We start from the raw sequence: 16,786 nt of genomic DNA, 5'->3' as shown, positions 1-16,786 counted from the left end.
TATGATCCAAAACCTTCTTGATTAATTCTCTTGTTTTAAAGTATTGAACATAAACTGATTAGTTATGCATCAGGTTAACGGTTTTTTATCATCTTCACTGAGAAATACAGCCATTTGTGAAATGCTTGGTCAATAAAGTTAAAATATTATTATATTGTTTGCATTTTTTCCATGAAAAAATATTTTTTGGGAGCCCGAATAAGGTAAAATTCTAATTCATATGCATGGCCAAAAATTAATTCAAATGATTTTTTAAATAATTATTACAAATACCATTTTATGACCGAAATTCTTTTCGAGCAAGACCTAAATTAGCAAAAAAAGTGTACATTTTATTTGTCAGCCAATCAGCGTGTTTGCCCGATGGTTTATCATTTCTGTGATTGCCCTCGTTGCACAGCACAGAGTCATTAAGTAATAAAAAACTACTTTAATAAAACAAAATTCTAATAACATTTTGAAACATATGATGCCTCGGTCATTACAAGCCTCATCGCATTTTTTTGAACTTATTATTAATTTTGAAATAATATATTCTCAACCATCTGTAGACCTACTCTCATTTCTGCTATAACTGTATAAAACAAACTCTTGGAACAGATTTAACAGAGAGGGACGTTGTGATTTTCCCTGTACACGTCACAAGTATATAGCTATCTGAATTGATCTGAAGATAAGATATAGCTTAATTGGTAAGTAAAGCAAAAATGATAAAGATATTATCTTGCTGTTGCTTTGAACGTAGAATGCAGTTACTATAAATCTTATAATATTTACAATTGTGAATTATGTAATCACTTTTTAATCACTTAGTGCATTTTTACTTTGCAGCATATTACGTTTAGAAGTATTCCCTCTTCATCATGTTCATGTATTCGGTCTTTACTCACGTGCGTGTATATTAATATTGTCCTGGGTGCTTTATCAGTCTAAAGTTTCGTGTCTTTCTTTTTTTTTTAAAGCACCATGAGGTTATCATTGCCGGTAACTTTACTGCTGCTTGGTGTGACGACACATGTCTTTGGTGCACATTTTCGAGGTGGGACTTTTAGCTGGAAACCCCTTAACGGAAACAAGGTAAGTTCCTTCCTTTTTAGTTGATTGGTTAATTGTCATTATATTCCATTCCATTTTAATCCATGCAAGCTAACCGATTTTCAAACTAGTCAAACAAATTGCAAGAGAATTTGTTCACCACAATGTATTTCTATACTAAAAGTCCCTAAATATCAGGTGCGTAGCCAGCTTTTTTGGTCAGGGGAAGGGCAAAATCAAATTTTGGGGGCACAGACGTAAATAATTACAGTTGCATCAGATCTTCGAGCTTCAAAGAAGGCTTTATTGGGACTATGTGCGCAAAAATTGGGTATTTTACACTATTTTGGCCCATGATCGGGCTGAATTTTTTCTTTTCCTTTGCCCTTCATTTCATTTTTTGTCAGGGGGGGGGGGCACTCACTTCCTGGGAACTAAATACCACACAAGTTCATTTTTATATAACTTATTGACCCACGTGTGTCATATACTGCCTCTATCTATAATGACATCCTTGTGATCTGGTCAATTCATTGACAGATACTAACCTCAGGAGAGAATTCAATTTTTGATCAATTCTCCTCAGGTAGTGAAACGTAATGCATTTTATATTGATTTGTTCATCTTTTCCACTTAATTTAAATACCTATGCACATTTTAGGATTGGTAATTTCTATGTTTCACAAGTGTGCAACGTACGTGCCTTAATATGTGTGCCCTAGTTTGCATAAGTCCATTATGGCCGCCAATTGTAGTACTATTTGAACTTATTTAGTCATTATTAACATGATTTACTTTTAGAGCATGTGTATATCTATAAAATGCATGTTTCAGGATGGGTAATCTCAATGTGAAATAATCTGCGTGCCTTAATAATAAATGTCGGTCAGTTACGGACTTATCATACTGATAATTCCCTAATTATAACAAGAATAATACAAAAACACAAAACAATTGGCTATCATACAGTTTGGTTGTAATCCTCAATAATAATAACAATCTTGGAATAAGCATTCATATGGCAAATTCATCTTCAGTAGCACAAAATTCAATGACGGGTGGTGGCGAGTTGGTACATCAATTGTCACGGCACTCAGTGCAGGCTGTTGAACAAGGGAGGCCATACTTTCGGCATGTGCAGTTCTTAAACCGTTAATAATTGTACAACTTTTACTATCAATTGACGGACTCACTGACTCCACTCTATGCTGTTAGAAAGATATCTATAGTTCTTAATCCGACTTCTGTTACCTATGCCGCAGTCCAATATTCTTTATCTTTATCCCAAAGGTCAAAATATGGTATCTTTAGTAGTAATTTTTGTTATTTTGCCGGGCGTAAGCTACTAACAGTGCTTTAGAATAGACCGAAAACTACTATTATCCGTTACTTTTCACGGGCATTTGGATGCATTGAAATAGGTATTAGTATTTTACTTTTAGAAAATCGATAACTTGACTGTAGTGCTGGTTTTCATTCCCCTACCATAAACATTAGCCTAACCCTTTACCCAGGAATATAATGCATGAGGTGTCGCTGGAGTTGGAAAGGATAATAACAATGCTAATTTAAGAGAAAAAAAACACTTTCTTCTCTCATCAATACATGAAATGACTGATAACCAACAATATTTTATGTGACCTTATGAGTCCAAGGCCAGTCTATGGCAATCTCACCCCACACCCCCCACACACACACTGGCAATCTCACCCCCCCACACCCACCCACACACCCCTGTCGTCTAAGGTCATCATTCAAAAGATCGGATACTCGTAGTTAAACCAATTATTGTATTGTAAGGTTTATTCATATAAAACTAAACAAAAGATTCCCGCACTTATTTGAGCACTCAAAACTTTCAATTTTTGAACAAATTTTTGCAATTAATACAGAATTTGTTTTCCGAAAATCAATTTTGCCTATACTTTTGTACATGGCCAGATATTGCCAAATTGACGCTGGCACGCTTATGACGTCATAGCGACATTAGGTGGTTAATGTTTGTACTTATTTTGGTATCACTGGATAGAGGGGATGTGGGAGATAATCTCGCAAAGATGTTTTAGGTATTACAGATTTTATTGGGACTTGTCATGACATTTTGACAACACACCGACACACATTGTTTTCATTTATTAACTTCGTAGGTAGAGGTAAAATACTCCTTCAGTTTCAACGGGTTTCGAGATGGTTGGACAGATATAACAGATGGCCACGCCAGGTGCAATGAAACTGATGAGGCTGCAAATTACGGAGGGTTTCTCAAAACAGTAGGCAGTCTTAGATGTGATGGGTGTTATCCCGGTCAGGCATCAACGAGTTGTGAAAAGTAAGTATCATGGGTTAATATAATACCAATCAGTATAGTGAATCCAGCAATTTGGCGACAGAATATTTATGGTACCAATGTGCGCGAAACGCGAGAAAAAGTTGCTATTTTTAAGCTAAACTGTTGAAATATAGTGCAAAAGTGGAATAAGTTCGAGCGAGTTGGGGCTAAAATGGCCAAATGTGAGGTTAATTTGGTCAGAAACCCACATACAGCCGTCAACATTGGGGGGATGGTTGTATGGACCATCCACCCTGGTAAAATATTGGGGGGATTTACAAGGGAATCCCAATCAGTAGGTCTTGTTCCAATTTGTGTCATAAAGGGTTCACAAAAAATAACCCCCCTCCTAAAATTACAAAACATTTATTTGTATAACTTGACATACATACATACGAGATCGTATCGTTGATTTGAAAAATTTAAAAACCTGTGAATAAAAGAATCATTTTCCTACCATCCCAAAGTTCATTATTTAAAATATTTTTTTGTTTTGGCCAAAAATAATAAAAATTTTCCAAACATGATGCTTTCAGAAAAAGTTGCACTTTTCCACATTCTATACATTTAATGTATACAAACATTCTCGATATCAATAATAATAATAATAATAAATACAATTTATTAAGCGCCTTATATTGCACGCAACCACAAGGCGCTTTACAAGATAAACACAAATACAACTCTATAAAATTACAATAATTATTTAGCTACGATAAAAATAACACTATTTAGCATGTTTAGCAAAAATGTACAATGGTAAGATAACAAGGTAAAAAAACGACAGTTCAAGCCCATACTGTGCATTTTGTTAGGAGTAATCTTGAAAAAACCGATCACAAACCGAGCAAAAACAAAAGAACAAAAAAGCAGTATGAAATTGCACATGACATTAATTGCACTCAAAAACACATATTGTCTTACTCCCACATCAAAATGGACAAAAGAACATCAGGAGCAAAACAAACAGTTCTTATGAAGTAGGTAAACAAACATGTTTATGTTAAAAAGAATACACAAAAACAAAATAGCAACAACATCAAAAATTTCATTATCACAGCAAAAACATATCTTTTAAAACACAGTGAACCATCTGTATACAGCAAAAAAACAAAACAAAGGAAGGTAAAAGAATGGCATTCCCCGTTATTGCCCATGATAAAAAGTCACAAACGACGTTTTAAAAAAGGTTCGATGAAGAATTAAGTTAAATTAAAAAGGTGTGTTTTGAGACCTTTCTTGAAAGCGCTTTGACTGGAAATTGCACGTAGTTTGCAGGGTAACTTGTTCCATACAGTAGGTGCTGCCACGGCAAATGCCCTTTCGCCATAAAACTTAGTTTGGGGAAACTTAGGAGGGCATAGTCGCACCTCAGAAGCCGATCTCAGGGCCCTTCTTGGCTTGTGCTCCTCAACTAGCTCTGCGATGTATGTAGGCGCTGTACCGTGCAGAGCTTTGAATATAAGCAAGGCAACCTTATACCTGATTCGTTGTTGCACGGGTAGCCAGTGAAGGTCCCTGAGAACAGGCTTCATATGTTCTTGCTTTTTACACCTAGTAACAAGTCTAGCATTTCTAGCAAGTATTTTGCACCCTTTGTATCTTTGAAATTTCCTTCTCGTGGAGGCCATACAGCAGAGCATTACAGGAATCTAGCCGCGAAGTCACAAACGCGTGTACTAAACGTTCAACTGATGTACGATCAAGGTAACGGCGTAATTTGCCAATGCAATAGATCGCGAAAGTTGCTGCGCGGATCAAGTTCTTGACATGACACCTCATATCCAATGATTTGTCAAAGACGACACCAAGATTTCTGGCAGATGTTGATATGTCAATTTCCGATGTATCCATTGTAATTTTGGGAAAGGGCAGAGACTTGACAAATTTTGAGCTGATATGGACTAGCTCGGTCTTTAAGTCATTCAGAACAAGTCTGTTACCCCGTTGTCCATGCCTTGATATCACGAAGACATAGCTCCAGGCGCGGGATTACAAATTCGCGTTCACTAGGATGTAGAACTAGATACATCTGTGTATCATCTGCATAAGTCATAAATTGTATGCTATGAGACTTGATGCCGTCACCAAGAGGCGCAGAGAATAACGTGAACAAGAGCGGGCCGTTCAATGATCCTTGAGGAACACCATCTTCCAAGAGAACGTCATCAGACAATTCACCTTTAATAGAGATTGCCTGAAAGCGACTTTCCAGATAGGATTTAGGCCTATTCCACTACAAAGCTGTTCCTCCAATGCCATAACGGTCACGCAGACGATTGATCAGTACTAGGTGAGATAACGTATCAAACGCCGCGGAAAAGTCTAGGAGAATAAGGATCGCTTCCAGATGTCGGTCTGCAGCAAGCAGAATGTCATTTTGAATCCTTACGAGAGCTGTCTCAGTCGAATGAAACTTTCTGTATGCAGATTGGTTTTTTGCGTACAGATTATTTTCAACAAGGTACTGGGTAAGCTGTGAGGCAGCAACACAGTCTTTGACAAGAATTTAAGATTGGATATTGGGCGATAATTCTTGAGTTCATTTCGATCAGCGTTTGCCTTTTTCACGAGTGGAGTGACCTGTGCGATCTTGAGAGACTGCGGCATTACATCTGATAGGAGACGTGAGTTAATTACAAGCGTGAAATGCGGCAATAGTAAGTCCAAGCACCCCTTCAGAAGATCTTTTGGTATTGGATCCAGCGGGGACGATTTTATAGCAGACTTCTTCAAAATCTCCCGGACGTCTTCAACTGTTTCCTCCTGGAACGATACGAACTCACTAGTGTATGAATCATCCAGCGAAACAGACAATTCTGGAGGGTCAATGTTGTCAAGGGCATCCAGCAATTTCCTAACGTTACCCTTGAAGAATTCACCGAAGTCATTTGCCAATGTCTTGTGACAGGAATGATCAGGCAAAACACTCGAGGCAGAAGATTTGCTTAGACGGTTGACGATCTTGAAAAGCTGGCGGTCGTCACATGAATTGATTTTTTCACGATGATACGCGCACTTCGCTTCTTCCAATTTCTTGCGATGATCTTTGCACTGCTGGATATACAGTTGTTGATCTATTTCTAATCCAGACTTCAACCATTTTCTCTCGAGCCTTCGCTTTTTACGCTTTGATTCTCGTAGATTGTCGTTGAACCAGGGAGCATTCGGTCTATAAACAATTGTCCTAGTTTTGATAGGAGCATGTACTTCCAAAAGATTAGAAAGAACAGATTCATACTGATCCACAAGAAAGGACGGATCAGCAGTACTGTTTTCATCATCGTTACAGAGAGACGAATCTTCAATGTCTCTCCTGAATTCCTCAAGATCGATTGCACGCAGGTTTCGTGAGCGAACTTCCACTTTTACAAGTGGTGGCTTCTGAACATCCACGTGACATTTGACGGCTCTATGATCAGATGGTAGGCCATTCACAACGGACACATCGGTGACGAGTTCTTCTGAAATTCGCAATATTATAAGATCCAATGTGTGGCCACGGCGGTGGGTTGCTTGCTGGACATGTTGATGAAGTCCAGCTGAATCAAGAAGATCCAAAAAAGCCGTAGCATCACGGTCTTCAGCATTATCGACATGAAAATTCAAATCACGCATGATAAGGAGATTTCCAGGGGCAATGGAAATTACTTCCAAGAGCTGAGAGAATTCGGTCATAAACATATTGACCGTCAATTTGTTCTCTGTTGAAGGTGGTGGGCGGTATATGGCAATAAGTCTGAGCGACGACAATCCATTTGACAAAATGACATCCATATATTCGAAGGACTGAAAATTCTTTGTCTCATTGAGTCTTATACTGAAACCTTTGTGAACTATCAGACAAACACCACCACCTCTTCGGTCAGTGCGAGGAACATGATGAACGACATAATGTGGCAGAGTGATGTTGATATCTGCAATTGGAATTTCATCGCGCTCATCCCCACAAAACCAAGATTCAGTAATTGCTAAAATGTCAAGTTTTTCATCCACGATTAGATTAGTAATAGAGGTAGTTTTGTTTTTTGCTGACCGGGAATTCCATGTTGCAAAGCAAGCTCTTGGCAATATCTTATTTTTACAGTGTTCGCTTTTAGGCCCTTGGGCGCGAGGCACTTCCACAAGATAGCGCTGTTGTGGACGGAATTTCCTCTCATCGGCAGGCCTGTTTGATGATATAGGCGTAATATGAACTGTGATTTCCCGTTTTTTGTTTTTTCCACCACGGCAACCACGTCTTGTTTTTCTGGCAATACCGAGACTGGTCAGTTCAGACCAGACGGACTGGTCAATAGAATTACAATGTTGTTTATCACACCTTTTGTTCAAGTCCAGCAGAGTGTCCTCACCAAGGAGCTTATATAGGAAGGAGAGTAAATAGATTATGTAACGCCTATTGTTCCTTTGTGCCAATTGGAGTTCCCGACACACTATTCATCGAGAGGTACCTTTTGTTCGAGACAAAGGGCTTCCGCCATTAAATCGGTAACTGACCTGGCCAGCGTATTAACGCTATAATAGGCAGGCTACTGTCAATAAGTGGTGAAACGACTTCATGAATATTGATTAGCAACATTTTCCAATATGTCAGCGCTCAAATCGGACACAATAGAACAATAGACTCTTCAGTGCATTGGTCCTCCCTATATATAAGTTTGTGGAGGCATGACGAAAAAAAGTTAAAGTACAGCAAACAGTCAATGCACTATCTTAGAGACACGGTTCCAAATTTTGCACTATACTATAGATATTAAGATCACCGCGATTATAAAAACGAGTCAAGTAACATAAATCAGCAATTTAAAGTCAAAGATGTTTCAGCGGATCAACGTAAAACTGTCACATATTGATGAAAACACACACAACAGGCTGTAAAAATGTCAATTATGAATGAATTTTAGAGAACGGAGTGACATGCAGCCTGCCAATGACGAGGGCGCTATCTCATCCGATATCAATGTTTTGATTGATTTAATGGTGTTTTTGTTTTCTTTAATTTTTATGTATTCGATTACCCAGTCACCCATGCAATCATCTTACAGTATAAAACAATTATTCATTGACATGTACGGGGTTTTTCTGGAAGGTTTTATTGAGCCGGTGTTTTAAAAATAGTCAAATTAATTTAGGAGTTGACATTCATTTGGTTGATTTGAAAAATTAAAAACCTATAAATAGAAGCATCTTTCTGCTACACTAGCAAAGTTAGCCCTTCTCAAAATCCTTTTGGTTTGGTCAAAAATAATCACATTTTTCAACAAGGATGCTTTTCAAAATCAACAAAATGTATGTCAAATTATGCAAAGAAATGGTTTGTAATTTTAGGGGAGCTTTTGGGATTTTTAAAAATATGGTTTGTGCTTAATTTTTTTGTAATACCGTTATTGCGGTTACATATATTTAAGCACAAAAACATCAGGTCCAAACCGGCGCCAAATCTATTAGACGTTTAATGTCGATATCGTTTAATAAGGTATAAGGGCGTTAAGCAAGCGTTTTGAGAAACCGTCGAAGTCATAGGCGTAGATCCCGGGGATTGGGAAATAACCCCCCCCCCCATATTTTGCAAGATGTATGGTCCATACAATCATCCCACCAATGTTGATTGCATGTGGGTTTCTAACCAAATTAACCTCATATTTGGCCATTTTAGCGCCAAAAATGCAATTTTTGCGAATTTATTCCACTTTTGCACCATATTTCAACAGTTTAGTTCGCGCGCATTTGTACCATAAACTTAATCTTTCGCCAAAAGGGGCTTGATTCACTATACTTCAAGAAAGTTTTTCAAACCCCATCCCCCCTCCAACGTCAAAAAGAAATCTACGCATATGGTCGAAGTTCACTTTCAAAGGACAAACTGTAGTTACGATAACAACAAAACGACTGGTAAGCAAATCTACTAGATCAGCTCAAAAGGTCGTCTGTGAAAAAAAATGTTTTTGATTGTTATTTACCCTTTATATAACCCGACATTTAAACGCTTTGTGTAAAACGTTCGTGTTTGCTGGGATGCTTGTAATATTTAATAATTGATTATTTAACCTGATTATAATGATCTATTCAATAGCATAACAACAGATAATCTATTTCTATTTAATATCTTTTTATCTACAGTTGCGTGAAGTTTGACCCACCACCAAATGGTGACCCAACTTCTTCCAAAATGTCATGGCTATGTACGGATTATGACGAAATAGGTGGATGGGATGAAGGTGGTAGAACTTTTGAAGTTGATGTTCCGACGAAAACCAACCGATTAGTGCTTTAGTACGTATTCATTATACTAATGAACTATCATACTTTAATAGGATACCCAACTTATGAGTTCCCCCTAACGCCATACCGTAAAAACCCGTCTAGAAGCATATATCAAAGAAACGCCCTCAATAAAATTAGTTACTTTTTGTATTTGGAGTTTGAGCAACTATAATTATACTGGCACACCGTGTACTGGCAATAGGTGGCTATAATACATTCCATCTATGTATATATTATTGTAACACTAATCAATTGTACATCATGCAGTTATTGTTAACTACATGTATGCACACAACACAGGGGCACTCACAATAGGCAATTGAACCCTACTGATAGCGGTGTGTTGTAGCTATATGGGATAAACTAGTTAGCATCATATATTAAAAAATATAAAAGATATGATTTTAGTACTTGCTCTATGTTTCAATTACTTATTCTTTTCCAAATATCTGAATCTTCAACCCGGTACAAGCTTTAATAACGGGGGAACATACATTTTTATTAAAAAGAAATCCTACCATCTATCCAAACTCCGTGTTATTCCAATGCACATTTTGCTTCACCGGGCAGCCATTTGGTCGTATTTGGAAGATTGGTGTCATAAAACCGTCATAGGTACAAATTTAGTACTTTCTGTCAATCAATTATGGCTTATTCTCTACATGTCAATCTTTAAATAATTGGCATAGTCCTTATAATAACGGTGGTCCACCTTGATGAGTAAATGACAGCAAACAGCTGCAAACCAGTGAAAAATACCCCAAAACTCGGTCAGTGGAGCTCCGCTCGTACATGTCAATAGCGTCATTATCGATTGGATTAGTCGTCCGTAGCGGACAATTCGGTCGCTCATTGGATCAATATTATCAGGTGGTAATAAATTTGCATTGGACAATAGATTACTATATAATGGTTTAGTACTGCATATATCGGTTTAATCTTCAATAAGCGGGTTTATGGCTGGAAAGGTCACGGCGAATATGCCGTGGACGACACTGCACTATGATTGACATACTAACGAATGTTTCATATATCAGGATCATATAGCTCAATTGATAGATCGTCAGACTTTGGCACTAAAGTGAGCACGGTCTGGGGACTGGTTCCGTTTTATGCTCGTTTTGATTAAACTTTTTGACATGTTCTTTTTATCTATCTTCAAATTTATTTATTTTATTTATTTATTTATTTATTTATTTATTTATTTATTTATTTATTTATTTTTTTTTTTTTTTTTTTAAAGAAATTTGATAGTTTTAAAGAAACTAGTAAAAGTATTTATTCTTAGGAGCAGAAGATACCCAAATTGGTGTTTTATGAACATTGACATTCTTTTGTGGCGAGTGACATGGTCTTTCAATTCGCGCCGAGTGTCCTTGACAGGCTTGACTATACTTCAGTGGTCATGAAAGAATTCAAAAGATAACCTCTGCCCCAATAATCCCAAGCTATTGTCTGAAACTGCTCCTCTCCATAAGGAAACGCGGAATAATAGACTTGTGATGAAATTTAAAAAAAATGTTTTGTTGCCACAATTGTAGTCTTTTCAATAAAAAATATAATAAATGAGGAATAATAATTATTCCATGTTTGAATCTATTATCCATCATGAATAGAATGTCTTCAAAAACTTCAAATCGTCTCATCTTACAAAAGAAACTATTCAGCTCATTTAATTTTGTTTCGCTTGCACTGTTTTATCACGGACGTTGGCAGAAAAAGCCCACTTCTCTTATATAGAGTTTGTGCGTGAAATTATTGACTGGCTCAAAACAAAAGATTTGAACCGGTGTCCTTCACCATAATCATGGCGCAGTGCAGTCCATTTAGTCAAATGATGTCATCAACCTATTGATCATAGTGCACACCACTCCACGCCATACATAAATTCTCCCAGTCACATTTCCCCAATATAAAATTTTAAAAAGTAAAATTATAATTTTACTTCTTTAAAAGTTTGGCAGAGTCGGGGTTCGAACTCACGGCGCACCGCTTTGGATACTCTATGAGCCTAGCGCCTTTGACCACTCGGCCACTTGTCTCATTTCATGACGTCACCGTTTTTCTAGGCCAAATCTGTCTCGTTCGAAGGAACTCACCGCTTAAGTTGGTTTTTGCGGAATATCAATTTTAAACGTCTAATTTTTCAAAAAAGGAGTCATTTTCATTGTCCTCCTAATATTAGCTTGCCAATGATATGATGTTATTTTTGCAATAGACGTACCCGTTAAATATGCGGCTTTCGGCTGAACATCTATGACAATGACAAAAGTACAAAATGATTTTTACGATCGTCCGAATGAGCAAATCACTGAATGGGTCTTTAGTTCACTCGATCCTCTCCTTACCCTGGCAATATGAATCAAAGAAAAATAAAGAAAGAATAAAATAAAAACAAGAAAAAAAGACAAAGAAAACAAAGAAAAGAAACAATAGAAGAAGAACAATTATAGAAAAAAATTAAACTAAATATGAAAACGGAGAACACGAAAGGAGTCTTAATAGAAGAATGTAAAAAAATATAAATGAAAAGATTGAACATGTGTACCAAAGTCCGATGCCTTACCAAGTGAGCTATGCTCGTGAGATACAAAATGAAAATAAAATAATACATTGTATACCTGCTTGTGTCGGTAATTGATTTGCTCAAATTCCATAATGGTATGATATTGTGGAGGGCGCCTGCATGAATTTCGCTTTCAACACAGGCGCTTCTATATGCTTCTAGATGGGTTTTTACGGTATTTGTTTTACCCATCTGGACAGAAGAACGGAAGATTTAAATATATATGTAACAAGGTTCGAATTGTGCTGGTCACATTATTATTGGAAGGTACCAGAACTGCGTGTAACAAATACACGAGGATGATCAAATTTTAATATTGATTTTTGGGTATAAGGATTTTTAAACAAGATTTAAGAAGCATATTGTTTGAATATTATACATTTTTTTCAGTCATTGTCTTTGGCTTAGCTTGCTATCGCAGCATTTCATTGGTTTTCAAGGAAATTGTAATTTGGGCGCCCATCTTGAATTGATGCAGGAACGAAGGAATATGGATGTCTAGTGAGAAAGAGCACGCTTTCTTCTTTTTAAATCACCGCTAACACATTAAAAACGCAATTTACAATCGAATCAGGTCATGGAATAACATTATCTTTGATTAAGCTTTTAAAAATCGGTATTTTAAGGCGTCACTTTGCACATGACCTTGAGGATTAATGTGCCACTTATAATTTTGGAAACATATCATTTCGTGCTCAGGGCAGAATTATGTCCCTATCATAATATGGTATGCAACATAAATCGGTCCAGGAGACCTCCAACGACACATGTTTCGCTGTGGTCCAGCTCATAGACTACCCGGCAAATATCCAAAAATTTGCACATTTCACATTGCCGAGACATGATTTTGAATAAAAAATGTTTTTAAAATTGTAAACGCGAGCTGTTCCAATCATCGAAAATATGTCAAGTAAGATATATTTTGTTTAAGGGGGTACTACACCTCTGTGGTAAATTTTTGACTATTTTTGCATTTTTCTCAAAAAATAATAACACACGGGTAACAAAAGTTATGTATATTATTGGGGCAAGGAATCCAATTACTACACTGAAATTTCCAGTGTAGTAATTGGATTCCTTGCCCCTATAATATACATAACTTTTGTTACCACTGTGTCATTAGTTTTTGAGAGAAATGCAAAAATAGACACAAATTTATCGAGGGGTGTAGTACCCCCTTAAAACACTTTTAAGCTGCTAAATAACGGCGTAGAACTGTATAATTTGTCAACACAAGCCCAGGATGAAGGTGTTCAAAACAGCGCGGAAGGGAACTCACAGCTGTTTTGCCGTGAAAACGACGTGCTTGACATGTCGCAGAGCAAATGTCCGGAATTTTTCCTCATATTCAGAAAAAGGGGAGTTTTCATGACGGTAACTTAGTTTTTGCTAAATAAAACAGTGTTTAGTTATTAGAATATATTTGACTGACAACGAATGAGAATAACCAATACCAAATGTTGATTTTACTATCCTCTACCATGTGATGGACGACAGGCAAGTTCGATATTTTATGGTTGTGTGCGCCGGCATGCACTACTCAAAATATTGGACCTGCCTGTCATCTATCACACGGTAGAGGATAGTCAAAACAAAAATACATATTGTTTGAGGTAATCAGCAACAGGGAATGCCGAAAACAAACGAATTCTTGATATAATTTTCTCAATTTGCCTTAGCTACGAGGCTTGCTGCTGGGTAGACATTCAAAACGCAGATCCAAAACATGGGCAAGGATGGAAAATGCTAACCGAGATTGACCTTAACGGGCTGCCGAATTCTTCACCTGTGACGTCACCAAGACCAGTGCAACTTTATCCCCAGGGTTGCGGCAAATTCTCATTTATTATTCCAGGTATGCATCTAAAATTTGATAATAACATCTCAGCATTTAGTGTTGAACAAAATCGGTACTTTTTGCAAGAAAAACATCACTTATAACTACAATGAGCCAACCTAACTTGACCTAATATAAAAAGTACATTGAGCCAATTGAGCCAATAGTCCAGGACGCTGTGTATTATAATTAGCAATGTTTATCCTTACATCTCAAATGACAAAAATAGATATTGGTTCTTTTTATATGCCCTTATGCTTTCCACGAGGTAGAAGGTCATAATTGGACCGAAATTTAAAATTTGTTCTGCCATGTTGTAAAATTCTTTCTTATCATAATCTTAACATGTTGTAAAAAAACGTTGATGCATATCAAGCATACAGCGGCCTCACCCGACCATGTTTTTTATTCTGTAAACCGCTAGAGCAACTTGGGAATCAGATTGTTTCATTGATAGTCATTAATTTAAGGTTGAAACATAATATGGAAAAAGTCGGAAATCCCACCCAAATGCTCTTCTCCCTTTTAATTTGTTGTTGGTTAATACACAGTTAACGACCCTGATGGCGATAGCCACCGTTGTCGGTACACTAAACGCGATAAAGGTGAATGCAATGGTGATGGTGACGTCTGTGAGGAACTTCCGTATATTGACATCTATGTAAGTACACTCAATCTGTTTCATTATATTTGTTTAATGTTTTCTTTTGTTCCGTTTTCAGTTTTTTTGACAGTGATTCCATTTTCAGTAGTCTGCTTCTAAAAAATAGAAATAAACAAACACTTATCAATCAGCACTATACGATCAAAATATTGCACTGATTCGACAACAAAATGCATATACTCGCAAATCTTCTATTTCGATTCTTAGGATGACTGTACATTAGTCTTCGATACCAGTGGCCCTCCAGGCGATTATGCTGTAAGAGTAATGATTGAGGATCTTGATGAAAATGGAAACCCCCGGAGCAAGATTTCCTTGTCTTTCCTGCTGAGAATCAGCCCCGATACCACAACATGCGACATACCTGTTATCATGGAACCAAAATATGACTGCAATTCCATTCCAGTTGATAAGCGCTTTGAGATGAAAGTCGTAGCAAAGGCGCACATTGAAAGTCAACCGTAAGTATTATTACACAGCGTGCAAATATAATATTTCCGAAGTGCTTCTATCCTGAACAGTCGTTGATCTGAACAGTAATTTCTCCGAAAGGTCATTTTTTCGACAGGACTTTACTCCGAAATATATCTATTCCGAAAAGTCCAATCTGATGGCTATTGTTTCTTTGTAGCCCTGCCGGGCAACTATGATGACATTTTTTGTGCCATGCAGGTCAACTTTTCAATATTTACCACTTAATTCCCAACATTTTTTAAGCCCTGTCCACTATCGAGGGCATTGGAATAACACGGCGAGTTTGGATAGATGGTAGGATTTCTTTTTAATAAAAATGTATGTTTCCCCGTTATTAAAGCTTGTACCGGCCGGGTTGAAGATATTTGGAAACGAATAAGTAATTGAAACATAGAGCAAGTACTAAAATCATAGCTTTTATACTTTTTGATATATGATGCTAACTAGTTCATCCCATATAGCTACAACACAGCGCTACCAGTAGGGTTCAATTGCCTATTGAGAGTGCCCCTGTGTTGTGTGCATACATGTAGTTAACAATAACTGCATGATGTGGCGCCACATAACACAAGTAATGTAAAATAGTACGAATTTGTCTTTGTTGCATTTTGTTGTATAAGAAATGAACTGGCATATCGATTGATGATGTTGACTTGTTGAGGTAATCAAAGCGTTATATAAATTGCGTTGCATAAAATTGCGTTGTATAAATTGGTGTGGGCACCAAGTTATTCCTTGTATATAATTATGTTGTCCCAGAAAAAAAAAATACCGGGTGAATGAATTTGAACAATGAATTTAAAACAATGTGTAGTCCATCGAAATCTAATTATACATCTTATACACTAATTTTACATGAATCGCTTGACCTAATTCCTAACGTATTTGTCAATTCACTTCTTTCTAAGTTTGAAAGAAAGATCATTGAATGCAGTGCACGCTACTGGTTAACAGGTCAATTGGCTTTACATTTTGTTTGGCGATATCCCTTTCTTTCTTCTTAAACAGTTTGTTTCTTCCAACACACTTAATTGGGTTTTGTTCAACTTGTGAAAACACTGCTCGTTGTTAAAAATGAAAGCTTGTTTGTAAGATGATGCAAAGGTTATATTCAGGTTGCTCATGTTCATAATATATAGCGCTGGCTCCCATTGAACACGCACCACTTTTACTGCGCCTGACCGTTGACGTCTGAAAGCATATCAAAAAATCATGTTAATTATTAATATTGCATGTTTCACTTGTTTCAAGTGTGACCGTCATCAACTAAATTAAAACAATGAATTTCTTCACGCCGTTACTTCGTAAACGCAACCTGGATAGCTCTAGATTCTTAGTCTCGCGCCCAGACTGCATGGTCTGTTACGAACTACGAATGTTAGGACTGACAGAAATCGTCTGTGACTTTTTTTCCAGCATTATTTGGCCCTACCCCTTAAGAAGACAGATTTGACACATCTGACCTCGTAAATCATAAGACAAATAAAATAAGAAAAAACATAGCCAGCAGTACGTAAAGTATTTTGCCTTCGGAGTTTATGATCACAGTCTTAACTTTTGAAATGGTGTTGGAGGATAATCGATAACCGATAATCAATGATCAATCAGCTATCAATA

General features: G+C 37.0%; 1 protein-coding gene across 3 annotated transcripts in view; it reads left to right on the top strand.

Annotated features, from left to right (window-relative positions):
• Positions 1-577: 577 nt before the first annotated feature.
• LOC140145849 (uncharacterized) overlaps positions 578-16,786 on the top strand; it is a 138,382-nt gene continuing 122,173 nt past the window's right edge. For 2 of the 3 annotated variants that reach the window (XM_072167536.1, XM_072167535.1), the window contains exons 1-7: positions 578-692; positions 963-1,077; positions 3,183-3,364; positions 9,485-9,637; positions 13,874-14,049; positions 14,583-14,692; positions 14,903-15,156. In XM_072167536.1, coding sequence (XP_072023637.1) covers positions 967-1,077; positions 3,183-3,364; positions 9,485-9,637; positions 13,874-14,049; positions 14,583-14,692; positions 14,903-15,156 — 986 coding nt within the window. In that variant the 5' untranslated portion in view covers positions 578-692; positions 963-966. The remainder of the gene's footprint in view (positions 693-962; positions 1,078-3,182; positions 3,365-9,484; positions 9,638-13,873; positions 14,050-14,582; positions 14,693-14,902; positions 15,157-16,786) is intronic. The other variant, XM_072167537.1, reaches the window with a different exon arrangement.

Source organism: Amphiura filiformis, chromosome 2, assembly GCF_039555335.1.
Source record: "Amphiura filiformis chromosome 2, Afil_fr2py, whole genome shotgun sequence".
Lineage (NCBI taxonomy): Eukaryota > Metazoa > Echinodermata > Ophiuroidea > Amphilepidida > Amphiuridae > Amphiura > Amphiura filiformis.
This window is presented reverse-complemented; position numbering and strand designations above follow the sequence as displayed.